Below are 17,041 nucleotides of genomic sequence, written 5' to 3' on the forward strand. Positions count from 1 at the left end.
TTTGATCACACAGCAGTACCCTAAGTCCTAAAAGAAAAGGCAAAAAGATAAACTCACAACAAAGTAAAAAAGTAGTACTTCTCCTTTGGAGACTTCAGTTATTATTATTATTCTATCTAGAACCACCACCACCACCACCGCTATTTTTATTGTACTAGTATTAACAGTATTTTAGTACTACCTAAGTTCCTATTTAGAAAAGTATATGACAATGAAAATAAACGGAGATAATTTCTGCTACTTAGTAATTAGAAGTATTACCTGTTAAATTCAAATCAATAATGCATAAGACTAAACCACATTATTTTAAATCTATGTTTAGTTTCTAGTTCTTAGAGGGACTAGGGACATAAAACCCTTTCGCACACTAAAGTCGAACTAGGCATGCCTCACTTAAACTAACAAGTAACACCAACTGTAACAGAATTACCAGAGCTCAGGTTATGTTGTCAGTAAAATGTTTTTAACATACACTTTAAATATCCATTTATGCAGGGGCACCTGGGTGGCTCAGTCGATTAAGTGTCCAACTCTTGATTTAGGCTCAGGTCATGATCTCAGGGTCATGAGATCGAGCCCCCTGTCCGGCTCTATACTGGGTGTGGAGACTGCTTAAGATTCTCTCTCACTCCCTCTGTCCCCCACCCTCCACTTGCCATTTCTTTTTGGGGGTGGGGGAATCAACTTATGCATATGTGTGTGTATACACACGTCAGAAAAGCTCTTTTTAAAACTGTGATACTGGTGTAAAAACAATTTCTAAATAAAAAATTCTTAGATCTATTCTTAACCTAAAGCTGAAATCACATTATTAATTACTAGAATATCCATTCACATTATTTGGAAGAATATCAAATGAGAAATTCAATTAAGTATTATTTTATGTACATTAAAAACTACCATTAGAAATTAATTAAAGTATATTTAACACAAGTCCAGTTATACCTCAAGCAATAATACTGATTATATTGAAACAGTTTGAGCAATAAAATAAATTTAGGTCTTTTTAACAGAATCAAGGCATATATTATACAACACTCATTTTAAACACATATATCAAACTCACATCATACCTATTATTTAGAAGAATATTTGAACATTTAATATCTCTATGCAAAAAGTTCTTCTTATGACAATAATCCAGACCTTCCATGAGCTGTCTCATGAATGACTTTATGTGATTTTCATTAAAATGAACCAAGCCTGATTCCAGTAGTCCCATCAGATCATGGTCCATATATTCAAACACCAGATAAAATGCACCTAAGAAGAAGAATAATTAATTCATTAAAGTTTTTATTCTTATAACTTTTCTATAGGTTCAAAATTTTTAAAAATTAAATGCTATGGAGAAAATTATTCCTTGAAAAGAAGTCCTACTTTGTCATTTCAGTAACATTCATCTTTCTCTCTGAATTTAATATAAATAAATGCATCCCAAGGAAACATCTAACTCAATTTTCTTCTTTTGAAGAAGAAAACTGTTAAAATATCAAATCAACTCTACAATGCATAGTTTCTGGGTGGTGATTCATGTAAAATAAGTTCTTAACTGTTGTATATATTGAACAAACTGTCTCTCAGCAGAAGTTTAATAAAATCAGTGTAGTTCATCAAAGAAAATTCTAAAAGTGTTAAAACAATTGTGTTTAATTAAAAAAAAAAAAAAAAGAAAGACTCTGGGCCCAGTTGGGACTTTAGATGATTTCTATTAAACCTTCAAAAAACATATAATTTCATTCTGTTTATACAGCTCCAAAGCATTTGAAAGCACACAAACTGCAACTGTATTTTATAAGACCAGCTTAAACTTGCTACCCAAACCTAAAATTGCACATAGTACATACACAACAATCGTGATTCAAAAATCCTAACTGAAGCTCATACAAACTGAAACCAAAGCTGTATCCAAAAATATTCCAATCAGACTAAGTTTAATTTATCAATTCAAGAATGGAAAAACTAACAAAATTCAACATATCTATCAAAGAAAAAACCTATTTATATGTCAAAAAAGTCATCTGAAGAAAGCTAACAATCAGTTCCTAATTAAAAACAAACATCTCACTCACAGTAAATTTAGAATGATTCTTAAAAGTTGGGGATTAAAAAGTGTACTTGTGATGAGCACTGGGTGTTATATACAAGTGTTCAATCACTAAATTCCACACCTGAAACTAACACTTGAAACACTTGTATGTTATAACTGTAATTTAAAAATTATTTTTTAAGTTTATAATGGTATCTCTCTCAAATCAACAAGTCTTAATGAAGAATAAAATGCCAGTAAAACATGACAAAAACATTCATTACTAGTAACTGCTCTAAACGTTTAGTAAGCAAAATTATTGTTAGTAAATAAAATTAAAGACAATGTATGAACACTGAAATAGAGAAAAATATAATTATTGATAAAGATGACTATTTTCCTCGAAATCCAACAGAATAAAGAGAGTACCTGGGTTAGAGAAAATCATATATAAAAAGCAAAAAACTTCATCTATGCAATTAACAACTCATTAGAAAATAAAATTTAAATAACTCCACAAAAGGAAAAAAAAATTACTACAAAGGATTAGGAATAAACTTTAACAAGAACTATACAAATTCATTAAATACCAAACTATAAAACAATAAGAAAATCAAGGATTTGCTTCTCTTTTCTTTTACTGAGAGAATACTTCACAAAATAATTCTAAAGTTCACCTTAAACAAGAACCAAAGTACCAGGCTAAAATGTTTCTGAAAATTAACCTACCAGAGATTAGTATGACCTATAGGGACAAATATGAAAGTATAACATGATATATACCAGAAAACAGAGCCTAAATATACATCTAATAATTATGAAAGCAACTATCAGTGAAAATAAAGAGGCAAACTGGTTAATGGGACGAATGTGTGACACCTTAGTAAGATGGGGAGTTATATAACAAAGACAAAACAAAACCCCATTAAAAACCAAGAAATTTTATTAAATAAAAATTTAGAATAAAACATATATAAGTAAACAATATGGAAGAGAGGGAAAAGTAAATGATAAAGCAGAGAAACACATTTGCTACAAAATGGGTTAATATCCTTAATATAAGACAAAGTCTTAAAAATCAGTACAAAAGAAGATCAATCCCACAAGAGAAAATGAGAAATAAAATGAACTGTCAATGTGCAAATGATATTTTTGTACAAAATACATGAAAACTCCCACTATTAATCAAAATATACAAAGTAATATAATACTTTTAACTAAAGGGAAAAGATTTCAAAAAGACAGACAATAAATACACAGTAGTAACAACCTTTACTGTAAGGTAAACAGATAATGTTATAGAGTGCTAGTAAATCAGAAGATTAAAATTAGGATTAAAATCAGGCAATATACATGAAAAGCTTTAAAAATGACATATCCTTTTACAATAGCAAGTACATTAATAGATATTTAGCATAAGGAAATAAAGATTGCGAAGATTTAGCTATAAGCATGTTCACTAAAAGCAATGCAGAATTAAATATTTAAAAGCAAAACAAAAAGCAAACAAAAAACAAAAAACCTGGTTATTATGGTAGATCTATACCATACCATGCACTTTGAAAATCACTGCAGAGGTATAATATTAATGTGGAAATGTATTACTCATATTGAGTTAAAGTAAGTAGATTATAAAATAATAGTTACTTGATAGATCTATCTTTGATGGCATTAAATAACGAGAAAGTACTTAGAGTCTACACAGTGCAACAAAGCCACACCAGCTATTGAATACTTCAAATGTGGCCAGACCAATGTTCTGGAAGTATGACGTATACACTAGATTTCAAAGACTTCCTACAGCAACAAAAAAAGAATACAAAATACCCCAATAACTGTTGTATTGAGTATACTGATCTATTAGATATACTGGATTAAGTAAAAATACTTGAATTAGCAATTGATTTTTTAAAATGCAGCTAAGAGATTATTTTAAAATAAAACAGAATGGCTTGCATTCTGTTTCTATTAGAACTGCATTAGAGGGGACGCCTGGGTGGCTCAGTGGGTTAAGCCGCTGCCTTCGGCTCAGGTCATGATCTCAGGGTCCTGGGATCGAGCCCCACATCGGGCTCTCTGCTCAGCGGGGAGTCTGCTTCCCTCTCTCTCTCTGCCTGCCTCTCTGTCTACTTGTGATCTCTCTCTGTCAAATAAATAAATAAAATATTAAAAAAAAACCTGCATTAGAGATATAAGAACTGAAATAAGAGAGCTAAAATTATCTCTCTATGCAGATAACATGATCTTTTGTTCCCCAAAAGACATAAACATTCAACAAAAAAATTATTAAAAACAGTATCACAATTTAGAAAAACAGCAGAAAAAATTCAGTAGTCATTAACATAACTACCAATTAAAAGACAAAAGGGAAGACACCATTTCTACTAAGAGATTTTTTTAAACTTAGAAATGTACCAAATCCTTCAAAGATAAACTAAGAAGACAAAAAACTTTACACAAAAAAATGCATAAATTCTTAGGAAGGCTCAACCTGATAAAGATGTCAAAAATTTTCCCCTAAATAATTTATAAATTAAACACAAGCTCAATTTCTACTTATTTATTTAAGATTTTATCTATTTATTCAAAAAAAAAAAAAAGGGGGGGAGAGAGAGAGAAAACTCAAGCAGGGAGAGGGGCAGAGAAAGGGAGAGCAAGCGAAACTCAAGCCGACTGCGCTGAGTGCAGAGCCCCAAGCAAGGCTTGCTCAATCTCACGACCCCAAGATCATGACTTGAGCTGAAACCAAGAGTCAGATACTTAACTAACAAAGCCCCCCAGGTGCCCTCACAGCTCAATTTTTTTTAAATACAGGTTTTTTTCCCTAAAATTAAACATGAAGTCCATGTTATAACCACATAGAAAAATAAAGAAAGAAGAGCAATGAAAACACCTAAAAGAGAAAAGGGGATCTAGGCATGAGGCTCTACCAGGTATTAAGGTCTATAACTAAAAAGTGTAATATTGCTAAGTGAACATGAAATAAAACAAATCCAGAAATAAGTCCAAGCATGTACAGAACTTTAATATAAAGATGGCATATCAAGTCAATGGGACAAAAGATGGACTGATTAACTAGCAATATTTGAGGAACTGAGGAGGCAGAAACAGATAAAACTGATCTGTTTCTCACAACATACACCAGCATAAAAAAGCACATGAACCAGTGCTAAATATAAAAAAATAAAGTCATGAAAACAGGTTTTTTAAAAAACATGAATTTGGGGGCACAGGTGGCTCAGTGGTTTAGACCTCTGCCTTCAGCTCAGGTCATGATCCCAGGGTCCTGGGATCGAGTCCCACATTGGGCTCTCTGCTCAGTTGGGAGCCTGCTTCCCGTCCCCCCCGCCTGCTTCTCTATCTGCTTGTGATCTCTCAGTCAAATAAATAAATAAAATCTTAAAAACACACACACACACACACACACATTAATTTCTTCATAGCCTCAGATCGAGGAAAACTTTCCTAACTATGAATCAAATCAAGCAAAAATAAGAAGAAAACACTTCAATAATGTCACTAGGTAAAAATAAAGATCTAATGGGGCGCCTGGGTGGCACAGTGGGTTAAAGCCTCTGCCTTCGGCTCAGGTCACGATCTCAGGGTCCTGGGATGGAGCCCCGCATCAGGCTTTCTGCTCAGCGAGGAGCCTGCTTCCTCCTCTCTCTCCACCTGCCTCTCTGCCTACTTGTGATCTCTGTCAAATAAGTAAATAAAATCTTATAAAAAAAAAATCTAATGCATGGCTAAAAACACTACAAATTTAGAAGAGTAAAGCAAACTGGCAAATATTCATTTGAAACTTACATTCCAGATAACTAAATAATATCCATCATAAAACGTCCCTGTAAGGTGGAAAGAAAAAGATTAACAACCTTACAGAAAAGTGAGCAAAAGACAGAAAACTCATGGGATGGTGGGCGGGAGGAGAGCAGGAAAGGACAGTAAACTGCCATTAAATCAATGGAAAGATGCTTAACCTTACTCATAAAAAATTTATTTTTCAAACTGAAACTTCACCACAATAACAAACTGACAATAATCCAGAAGAATGACACAACACTCTACTGCAGAAGCTGTGAGAAACCCTCATACACTGCTAAGAATTTGGCAATATCAAGTTTAATCACATTTAGCATTTCCCTTTGACTTAAGCCCAATTCTAGGAACCTGTCCCAAAATTCACTGACAAAAATACAAAATGATGCAGGCACAGAGCTATTCAATGCACCATTCTTTTTTTAAAAGATTTTATTTATTTACTTAAGAGAGTGAGAGCGCGACAGCACCAGCAGGGAGAGGGGATAAGCAGACTCCCCACTGGGCAGGGAGCCCGACACAGAGCTGAATCCCAGGACCCTGGGATTGTGACCCCAGCCGAAGGCAGACGACGCTTAACCAGCTGAGCCACCCAGGCGCCCCCAGCATTACTTCTAACAGTAACATACTGAAAACAATGCAAATGTCTATTAGTAGGAGGCTGACTGAATACACCGGCACATCCACACAGTGGAGTACTGTATAGCCATAAAAAGGGATGACGACAATCTCTACTGACAGGGAGTAATCTTCAGGATACACAATACAGCATTTATTATTACGCTGCTCTTATATACAGAGGGGAGGGTGAATATATAGGAACTAAATGATGAATTGAACTTTTCAAAAATAAAATCCAGTTGCCCATAGGTAAGGGAGAAAACAAAAACAAGAGAAATGAAGTGGGACTATTCTGCATATGGCCTATTTATTATAAAGTTTTGAGTCTGGAATCACATAATATTTTACATGATTAATATATATCATTAAACCAAAAGGGTAAAAAAATAAATGCCTAAAAATTGGAAACAGATGAACCTAAATGTGTATCAAACTGGCTGCACATGGTCTATATCATAGTATTTTGACTAACCATCCCCAGTGGGGTATATTCTAAGTATAAAAAGAAACACTATGAAATCTAAAACTTTAGTTAGTAGTCTTTTTAGTAATTAATAGTAATACTGTTATCTTAAAATTATTTTATGTATATTGTAGGTCTACATTAATATCTTGGAATCAAGATTTTTAGTATAAAATAAAGACAAGTTTAAGATAAAAAAAAAAACAGGGCGCCTGGGTGGCTCAGTGGGTTAAGCCGCTGCCTTTGGCTCAGGTCATGATCTCAGGATCCTGGGATCGAGTCCCGCATCGGGCTCTCTGCTCTGCAGGGAGCCTGCTTCCTCTTCACTCTCTCTGCCTGCCTCTCTGCCTACTAGTGATCTCTCTCTGTCAAATAAATAAATAAAATCTTAAAAAAAAAAAAGAAGATAAAAAAAACAGACACCCTGTTCTTTTAAATTAAAATCATCTATGGTAGGGGCAGCAGTCTGGCTCAGTCAATAGAATGTGCGACTCTGGATCTCAGGGTCATGAGTCCAAGCCCGTGTTGCATGTGGAGCCTACTTAAAATAAAAAAATAAGTAAGAGTTTCTCTTAAAAAAAAAAAAAAATCTATGGTAGCAGGTCACTAAAATGGCCCCAATGCTTCTTATCTCCGAGTATCTATGCCCTCACACAGGGATTTAAGGACAGTCTGTGTGACCAACAAAGTATTGCAGAAGTGATGTCACTAGCTACCAAGGCAAGGTCACATAAAGGCTCCATTTTAGTTTCTTGGATTAATTTGCTCTGGGGAAAGCCAGCCACCAAGCTGTGAAGATAGTCAAACAACTCCGTTGAAAGGCCAATGTAAGGAACTGAGACATCCCACGAGTAATGGAACTACAACCTGCCAGCCATGTGAGGAAGTTGATTGTCCAACTTAGTCAAGCCTTCTTTTTTTGACTACAGCCTTGATCAACACTCATGGCGAACTCATGAGACAACTTGAGCCAGACAAAACTGCCCAGCCAAGATGCTCCCAAATCTCTGCCCATAGAAAGCAGGCTCCCTGCTTTCTGCCCATAGAAACCACAAGAGATAATGGCTTCCAGCATCATCTTTGAAGTATAACTGCCAAACAACTGGATTATATCTAAAGAAGCTTCTAGCTCTAATTACCATTCATAGGAAATATGTGAGTTAGAACAAGCTAAAAACACTAAAAGGAAGCATTTAGCCAAATCCAAAATGTGGCTTATTCCTCAATGAATAAGTGGAATGAAACGTCAAAAAAGCAAGAGAAGATACCACAGATTCTAGGAGACCTAAAATGATAATTAACCACATACAATATAGATCTTGTTTGCATCCATAGTCAAACAAAGCTCCTATAAAAAATATTTATAAGATAACTGGGTAAATGTAAACACTGACTGTTAGATAATATTATAAAACTGTGTATTTTGTTAGGTATAAAGCCTCTTTCTAACATAAACACAATTTCATTATTATAGACAGATTATGTTCACAATATGATGCCTGGGAATTACTTAAAAATAGTCAAGCAAAATAAAAACAAGTAGGGAAGGATAAAACAAGACTAGTAAAATGTGGTAACTGGAGTTCAGTATCCCGTTTTATTTTAAGTATGTTTGAGTACTTCAATAATACTGTTTCATTTTTATTTTTTTTTTAAAGATTTTATTTTATTTATTTGACAAACAGAGGTCACAAGTAGGCAGAGAGGCAGGCAGAGAGCCCGATGCGGGGCTCGATCCCAGGACTCTGCAATCATGACCTGAGCTGAAAGCAGAGGCTTTAACCCACTGAGCTACCAGGTACCCCAATAATATTGTTTTAAATGTCCAAAACAAAAATAAATAAAAAATTTAACAGGCTTTCAAATTATCCTGAATTAATCAATATATTGTTCCTGTATTTTAACTTTGGTTTTATTTTTATCAAGGTTTATATTTATATAGTTTTAGGCAATGTTTCAAAGTCAATGTTTCCAATCGTTTCAAATGTTTCAAACTGTGTCATGTAATCAATTTAGTAGGTCACAACCCACATTTTAATTTTTATTTATTTTTAAAGATTTTATTTTTTATTTTTTAAGATTTTATTTATTTATTTGACAGAGAGGTCACAAGTAGGCAGAGAAGCAGGTAGAGAGAGGGGGAAGTAGGCTCCCTACTGAGCAGAGAGCCCAATGTGGGCCTCGATCCCAGGACCCTGAGATCATGACCTGAGCCAAAAGCAGAGGCTTAACCCACTGAGCCACCCAGGCGCCCTAAAGATTTTATTTTTAAGTAGTTTGTACATGTAATGTGGGGCCCAAACCCACAATCCCAAGATCAAAAGTTGCACGCTCTACTGACTGAGCCAGCCAGGCGTCTCACAACCTGCATTTTTTTTTTTTAAGATTTTATTTATTTATTTGACAGAGAGAGAGACAGACAGACAGACAGAGTGAGAGAGAGGAACACAAGCAGGGAAAAGCAGGCTTCCTGCTAAGCAGGGAGCCCAATGCGGGGCTTGATCCCAGGACCCCAGGATCATGACCTGAGCTGAAGGCAGATGCTTAATGCCTGAGCCACCCAGGTGTCCCGACAACCTGCATTTTTAAAAAGCTCATTCTATTGCATATTATTTTTCCTTATATTGTATTTAAACATTAATAAAATCATATGTTATAGTATTTTTATAATACAGCAGGCCAAGTAAACTTTCATTTTGGTAGGAACTTACATACATACATAGAATTAGAAAAATGTCCAATATCAAAATTCTAAGAGGAGTTTATCTCTGTGTGAGCAGATGGGTGATTTTTACTTTCCTGTTACGCTGCCATTTTCTGACTTTTCCTGGGATCAAGTCCCTTGGGCTCCCTGCTCAGTGAGGAGTCTACTTCTCTCACTGTCCCCACCCCAAAATCATTCTCCCGATCTCTCTCAAAGAAATAAAAGTTTAAAAAAAAAAATCCTCACCAAATTTAAGCAAATAGAATCCAACAATGTGTGAAAAAATATTTATACCATGACCAAGTGGAATTTAGTTCAGATATGCAAGCCAGGTTCATCATTCAAAAATCCATTAATGTAACCATACCATCAAGGCTAATAAAAAAAAAAATTCTTATGATCATAGCAAGAGAGGCAGGAATAACATCTGGCCAAATTCAGCACTCATTCTTGATTTAAAAGAACCAAAACTCAGCAAACCAAAAATAGAGAACTTCTATGAAAGTATCTACAAAAACCTAGAGCTAACATCATAGTTAACAGTGAGAGATCTCCCACCAAGAAAGAATGAGCCAAGGATAGCCCCTCTTATCACTTCTATTTGAGGCAGTACTATAAGACCTAGCTAATGCAGTGAGACAAGAAAAGGAAATACAAGGTATACACTATTAGAAATGAAAAAATAAAATGTCTTTGCTCACAAATTACATGACTGTATACACAGAAAATCCCAAAGAGTCACCAAAAAAAGTCCTGAAACTAATAAGCAATTGTAACAAGGTTGCAAGATGTAAAAGTGATGTACAAGGTTAGCACCTTTCTTATATTCCAGCTATGAATGGAGATTTTCAATTAAAAACATTATACGATTCACATTAGGAACAAAAATAATTAAATACTTAAGTTATAAGTCTAATAAAATATGTACATGATCTACATAAGAAAAACTACAAACTTCAATGTAAGACACAGAAATCTTTATCAATGGAGATATTCCATGTACATGCACTGAAGACATAAGATTGTCAAGATGTCATTTCTTCACAGTCACATCTATGCATTTATCACAATCCCAATTAAATCCTAACAGGTTATTTTATGAATACTGACAGAGTAATTCTACAATTCATAGGAAGAGGCATTTCTGATAAAGGACTAGTATAAAACATGTACAAAAAAGTCATTAAACTCAACAATAAAAAACAGACCAATTAAAAAATGGGCAAAAAATGTGTACAGATACTTCATCAAGAAAAAAAAACAAAACAAAAAACAAAGAAAGAAAAATACCCACACACAGATGGCACATAAGCATATGAAAAGATTCTCAACATCATATCTCATTAAAGAATGGTAAACTGAAACAACAATGGGTTCCATACATACCTATTACAAAGGCCAACATCCAAAACAATGACTACACTAAAGGCTAATGAGGCTATGGAACAACAAAATCTCATTCATTTCTTGCGGAAACACAAAATCATACAGCTCACTTCTGAAGAGTTTGAGGAGGAGCTAAAATAGCAGCAGAATAGGAGGACCCTAGGCTGGTCTTGTCGGTGAAACACAAAGAGGTAACTATCAAGTCATCCTAAGTACCCCAGAAATACACCTGAAGACTGACAGAACAAACTCTACAACTAAACGGAGAGAAGCCGCCTCGTCGAAGGGGGCAGGAAGGGCAGAGGTGTGGTTTGGAGGAGAAAGGGATCATGACTGCTGTGGAGGAGGAAGACCCTTGGTGGAGGAAATGAGAGAGAGAGAGAGAGAGACGTAAAGAGACAGAGTAATAAGCAAGAGAGTCAGAGGAGGAACAGAGGGGAACCTACGGGAGAACATTTCCCCAAAGTCATTTTCTGGGAAAAAGAGGCGGTGAGTTTTTTTGAGTTTTTTCAGCCAGCGGGGCTTCAAGCCTGGAGTCTGAAAGGTCGATGGGCTGGGCTGGCCTAGAGCCCTGAGGGTGCTGTCCTGCTCCCAGAGAGAAGGCAGGCAAACACCCCGGAGGCAGAGGGCATGGGAAAAGCCATCTGAAGAGCCCTTCCAGGAGGAGCTGGAGAGGTAGTATTCCTGGAGAGGCCTCAGTGGACACACAGAAGAGGGCTGGCGCCATTTCTCTCCCCTCCCTTCAGCAGAAACACAGATGCACCAGCAGGAGACGGCACTGAGACAACAGAGGCTGCCTCACTTGCTTCCAACAAACCCCAATTCCCTGCACTCTGGTGAGACTGTCTTTCCAGGTCAAGCTCACCTCAGCCCCAGCGCAGTGAGACCCTCCCCCAGAAGAGCAGCACAGACCCCTGCCCACATCATATCCCCGACGGCTAGAATCTGAGAAGTCAGCAGGCTCGACTGGGATAGAACCCACAGGGCAACTGCGCTGCTCCTGGTCAGGAGGAAGGCCGGCAAGCCAGGAGCATATGGCCTGGAAAGAGCAACCTGGAAAAGCCCTGGGACACATCAGGGGGAGATGATTTGTTCTTCTCAGAGAACCTTCCTCAAAAGCCGACTGCTCTCCAGGGACAATGGAGAGTGCCATTTTCCTCCATGACCACAGAGTCACCTGAGGTGGTAAGCAGCACAGCAAGAACATGGGCCGCTTAACTTGCTGATGCCAAGTCCCACACTCTGGCACTCTGGCCCCGCTGTCCTTCTCCGTCAAGCTTGCCTCAGTCCCAGAGTGGCAGGCCCCCGGCCCAGAAGAGCAGCACAAGCACCCGCACATACGGCATCCCGACTAGAGTGTTCTGCGGGGCTGCAATTCTAGCTGAGTAGCATCAGGTCCTATTTCACAAGCAAAGCAGAGCACACCTAGTGCAAACTCGCCACATTCCAGCCAGGGACCACCACTGTCCACAGCCGGCCAGGAGAGCCTGTGCCGATGACTGGCCTGAAGGCCAGAGCAGCCAAACCCCAGCAGCAGTCATGCGACGCATGCACAGACGCTTGCTCAGGTGCCAGATACCAGGCACTACATACCCTCGGCTTCATAAAGCCCTTGCTCTCCAAAGTGGGGAAACAAATGAACTTTTCCTGCACCCAGAAGGCAGAGAGTCAGACAAAATGCCAGAAAAATTCATCCCAAATGAAAGAACGAGAGAAAGCCATGGCCAGAGATCTAAGCGAGGCAGTAAAACACCTGATGGAGAACTTAAAGCAATCCTAAGGATACTTGCTGGGATGAAGAAAAGAACTTCAGGGACGCCCTTACCACAGAGATAAAAGTTTAAAAAAAAAAAATCAGAAATGAAAAATGCAGTAACTGAGACAGGAAACACTTGATGCAATGAACATGAAAATGGAAGGAACAGATCTCTCCACAGACACGCGGCAGGCCAGAAAGGAGTGGCATGATCTATTCAATGCCCTGAATGGGAAGAAATTTTTGATCATAAATGGCAGATTTCATTTTTTTGATGGCTGAGGAATACTCCATAATCTGTATATCCATACACACACACACACACACACACACACAATATGCATAACACATCTTCTTAGCCATTCGTCTGTCGATGGGTATTTGGGCTCTTTCCATAGTTCAGCTATTGGGGAGGATGCTGCTCTCAACACTGGGGCGCACGTGCCCCTTCTAATCTCTGTGCATCCTTTGGGTAAATAAATACCAGGCAGTGCAGTTGCTGGCTCATCGGGTAGCTCAGTTTTTCATTTTGGGAGGAAACTCCATACTGTTTTCTGGACAAATGTGGATATTAAGAAACAAAAGAGAGGATCATAGGGGAAGGGAGGGAAAAATAAAACAAGATGAAATCAGAGATGGAGACAAACCATAAGAGACTTTCCACTATAGGAAACAAACAAGGGTTGCTGGAGGGGAAATCGGTAGGGAGGTGAGATAACTGAGATGGAAATCAAGGAGGGTATTTGATGTGATGAGCACTGGGTGTTATACCCAACTGATGAATCACTGAACTCCACCTATGAAACTAATAACAGATGTTAATTCACTGAATTAAAAAAAAAAAAGAATGGAAAAAAATCTGCATCCAAGAAGACTCTATCTAGGAAGGGCACCATTCAGAATCGAAGGAGAGATCAAGAGTTTCCCAGACAAACAAGCACTAACAGAGTTTGTGACTACTAAATCCGATTGTAATTATTAGTGTCAAGTGGTGTTCCTGTGAGATGTCATTTCCCAGTCTTTTTTGGGTGGTAATTATTTCACAGGATGATATCATTTTTTTGTTTTGTAGAATCTATTTAGTTTTCTGTTACCTAATGAATTTTCTTCTCTCTCTTGAAAAAAAAAAAAAAAACAGTTTGAAAGTTTTTCAAAAACCAAATATACTCTTACTACATGATCCAGCAATCGTTGGATTAATACCAATCCTTGGTATTTAATCAAAAAAACTGAAAACTTGGATTCAAACAGAAACATGCATGTGAATGTTTACAGCAGCTTTACTCATAATTATTCAAAACTTGGAAACAACCAGTATGTCCTTCAGTGGACGAATGGAAAAATAAATGTAGTACAACCATACAATGGAATTTTAATTATCATTAAAAAGGAAGTGAGGTGTGAAACTATGAAAAATACATGGAGCAAACTTAAATATAGATTACTAAGTGAAAGTAGACAATCTGAAAAGGCTACCTACCATATGTTTCCAATTATAATGATGTTATGGAAAAGGTAAAACTATGGAGACAGTAAAAAAAAATTAGTATTTGCCAGAGTTTCAAAAAGTGGCTATAAACAGATGGAACACAAGGATAAATTTTTAAGACAGTGAGAGTGTTCTGTGCATGGGGATGTTAGATTCTCCGTGCCTGTGAGATTTTCTGTGCCTCTTTGTCTCTCTTTCCCTGTGTCTCTCACAGTCTCTCTCAGACTACCAAAACTTGAATTCCCTGTATCCCTGCTTCAGTTTGACTCTCTCTCAATTTATACATTTAAATATATTTTTCTATTATTTCTATTTTCATTTTTAAGCACAAAGCGTCTTGAAGGATATGTAACATGCTATTAACCCTGGATTGGGAAGTAGCAAGAAAAAAAAAAGGGAAATTTTTTCTTTATATATATTTATATTATTTCAATGATTAGGATAAAATCATTTTTACTTTTATGCTTATTACAGAACTTTATTTTCAAGAAAATATTTAAAAAATAGGGGCGCCTGGGTGGCTCAGCCGTTGAGCGTCTGCCTTCGGCTTGGGTCATGATCTCAGGGTCCTGGGATCGAGCCCCACATTGGGCTCCCTGCTCCACAGGAGGCCTGCTTCTCCCTCTTCCACTTCCCCCGCTTATGTTCCCTCTTTCACTGTGTCTCTCTCTGTCAAATAAATAAATAAAATCTTAAAAAAAATAAAAAATTTATTAAAAGTTAAAAGACCTTGAATATAAGAGATTTTAAATTCAGTAAAAGCTAATCACAATAAGCTCTACACTCAAAGGCAAAGCAATAAAATGCAATAAGAAGAACAAATAAATTGGGGGGGCTAAATTATATTTTACTTGCACTTCTGATCACTTTCACTGAACAGATAGTTGAGTCATTGCTGTTCATAGTAATTAGATTAAATCCTTAAATGTCTGCCACACCAGATCTAGAATAACCCTTTATAAGAAGTCAAGTGAAGAATCTGAGGCCTGAGGCCTGGGAATCACAACTTGACCTGAATTATAATTGGCAGAAACCCTCTGATCAATCCCAGAACAACGCTGTGCTACTAGGGCATTCTAAGACCACAGGCCATTTTAAGATGGACCTCCCTAATCCATACCTACGAGCCAATGCACACTGACCTGAACAACAAAAAAAATTTTATCAATCTTCTAAACATTCTTTGATTCAGGTACAGAATGAAACAGAGCTCTCAAAGTCAGATGGCAGAAGTCTAGGTTCCCTATCTACCCCTCAGTGCTAGCTCTACACGTAGAACCCAGACTGTCACAAGGTGGTGGTTGTAACAACAGCTCCTTCTTGCTCTCAGGCTTATAACTCACAGGCAAGAGGACCCCACTCTATGCATGAAATCTGAGGACTAAGTCTCAATCTCATGGACAGGAAAACCTTACTGTAATTGGCCAGTGGTGTGCCCCTAAGGAGCTGGGAGTGGAGTTAGCTCTACAGCTACATGAATAGGTAAAAGGTAGAGCCTCAAAAACAAAAAGCCCACATCTGTTACAGGAAATAAGACATTAAGAAGTAGGGTAAACTGGTGGTAGGAGACACCAAAACATGTCAAATACTGTATCAACCCCAAAGTAAAGCCAATATCAAGCTATATTCTAGAACATGTTGTCCATTCAAAGGCCTCAGTCACAAGTGCCTATGGTGCAACTGAAACGTGGCTAAACTCAATGAGACGGGATGTACCATGGACTTTGAAGATGGTACAAAAACATGTAAAATATTTCAATAAATTTTAAATACTCATTACATGCTGAAATGATAGTACTTGAGGAAATTTTGTTTATTTATTTTTATAGATAATATATTTTGTATTTTAAATAAAATACTTACAAAATATTAATATATTATGTAATATATTATTTTTTATTTTATTTTATTTTATTTTAGAGAGTGTGTACAGGAGAGGAGGAGAGGATCTTTTTTTTAAAAAAGATATATCTAGGGGCGCCTGGGTGGCTCAGTGCGTTAAAGCTTTTGCCTTCGGCTCAGGTCATGATTCCAGGGTCCTAGGATCGAGCCCCGCATTGGGCTCTCTGCTCAGCAGGGAACCTGCTTCCTCCTCTCTCTCCGCCTGCCTCTCTGCCTACTTGTGATCTCTGTCTGTCAAATAAATAAATAAAATCTTTTAAAAAAAAGATTTATCTATCTATTTATTTAATTTATTTAAAAGAGAGTGAGAGTATCTACAAGTAGGGGAAGGGTGAGGGAGTTGAGGGTGGAGATAGAGAGAGAGAGAATGAGAGAGAGAGAGGCAGATACTGACTCCTTGCTGAGAGCAGAGCCTGACAGTAGGCTGGATCCCTCGACCCTGAGATCATCACCTGAGCTAAAATCAAGACTTCAGGCTGAAAGACCCCTGCCCTGGAGAGTCCCCTCCCTTAAGAGATAAATAGGATGGCTTTAGATGTCCTGACAGCAGCCCAGGGTGGCACATGTGCAATTATCAAGACAGAATGTTGTGTGTACATAGGTACCTGCGTCCCAATAAACCTCTTGCTGTTTGCATCCAGTGGCAGTGTTGGATTCTTGGGTAAGGGGATCCGCGGGTCTTTCAAGGCTTAACCGACTGAGCCACCAAGGCACATGCACCTTGGGGTGTTTTAGATTAAGTATTATTTAAAATAATTGGTGGGGCACTTCCGGGTCTGGAGATCCAACCCACGCCCCACTCCCTACAGGGCGTGGAGCCTGCTTAAGATTCTCCCCCTCTCCCTCTGTTCCTCCCCTGCCCAGCTCATTAC

At 37.5% G+C, this 17,041-nt stretch overlaps 1 protein-coding gene across 4 annotated transcripts in view; it reads right to left on the reverse strand.

Moving 5' to 3' along the window:
* CDK13 (cyclin dependent kinase 13) overlaps positions 1-17,041 on the reverse strand; it is a 122,890-nt gene that overhangs the window by 44,775 nt on the left and 61,074 nt on the right. For all 4 annotated transcript variants that reach the window (XM_032305813.1, XM_032305811.1, XM_032305812.1 and 1 more), the window contains exon 6: positions 1,074-1,263. In XM_032305813.1, coding sequence (XP_032161704.1) covers positions 1,074-1,263 — 190 coding nt within the window. The remainder of the gene's footprint in view (positions 1-1,073; positions 1,264-17,041) is intronic.

The sequence above is a fragment of the Mustela erminea genome, chromosome 11 (assembly GCF_009829155.1).
Source record: "Mustela erminea isolate mMusErm1 chromosome 11, mMusErm1.Pri, whole genome shotgun sequence".
Lineage (NCBI taxonomy): Eukaryota > Metazoa > Chordata > Mammalia > Carnivora > Mustelidae > Mustela > Mustela erminea.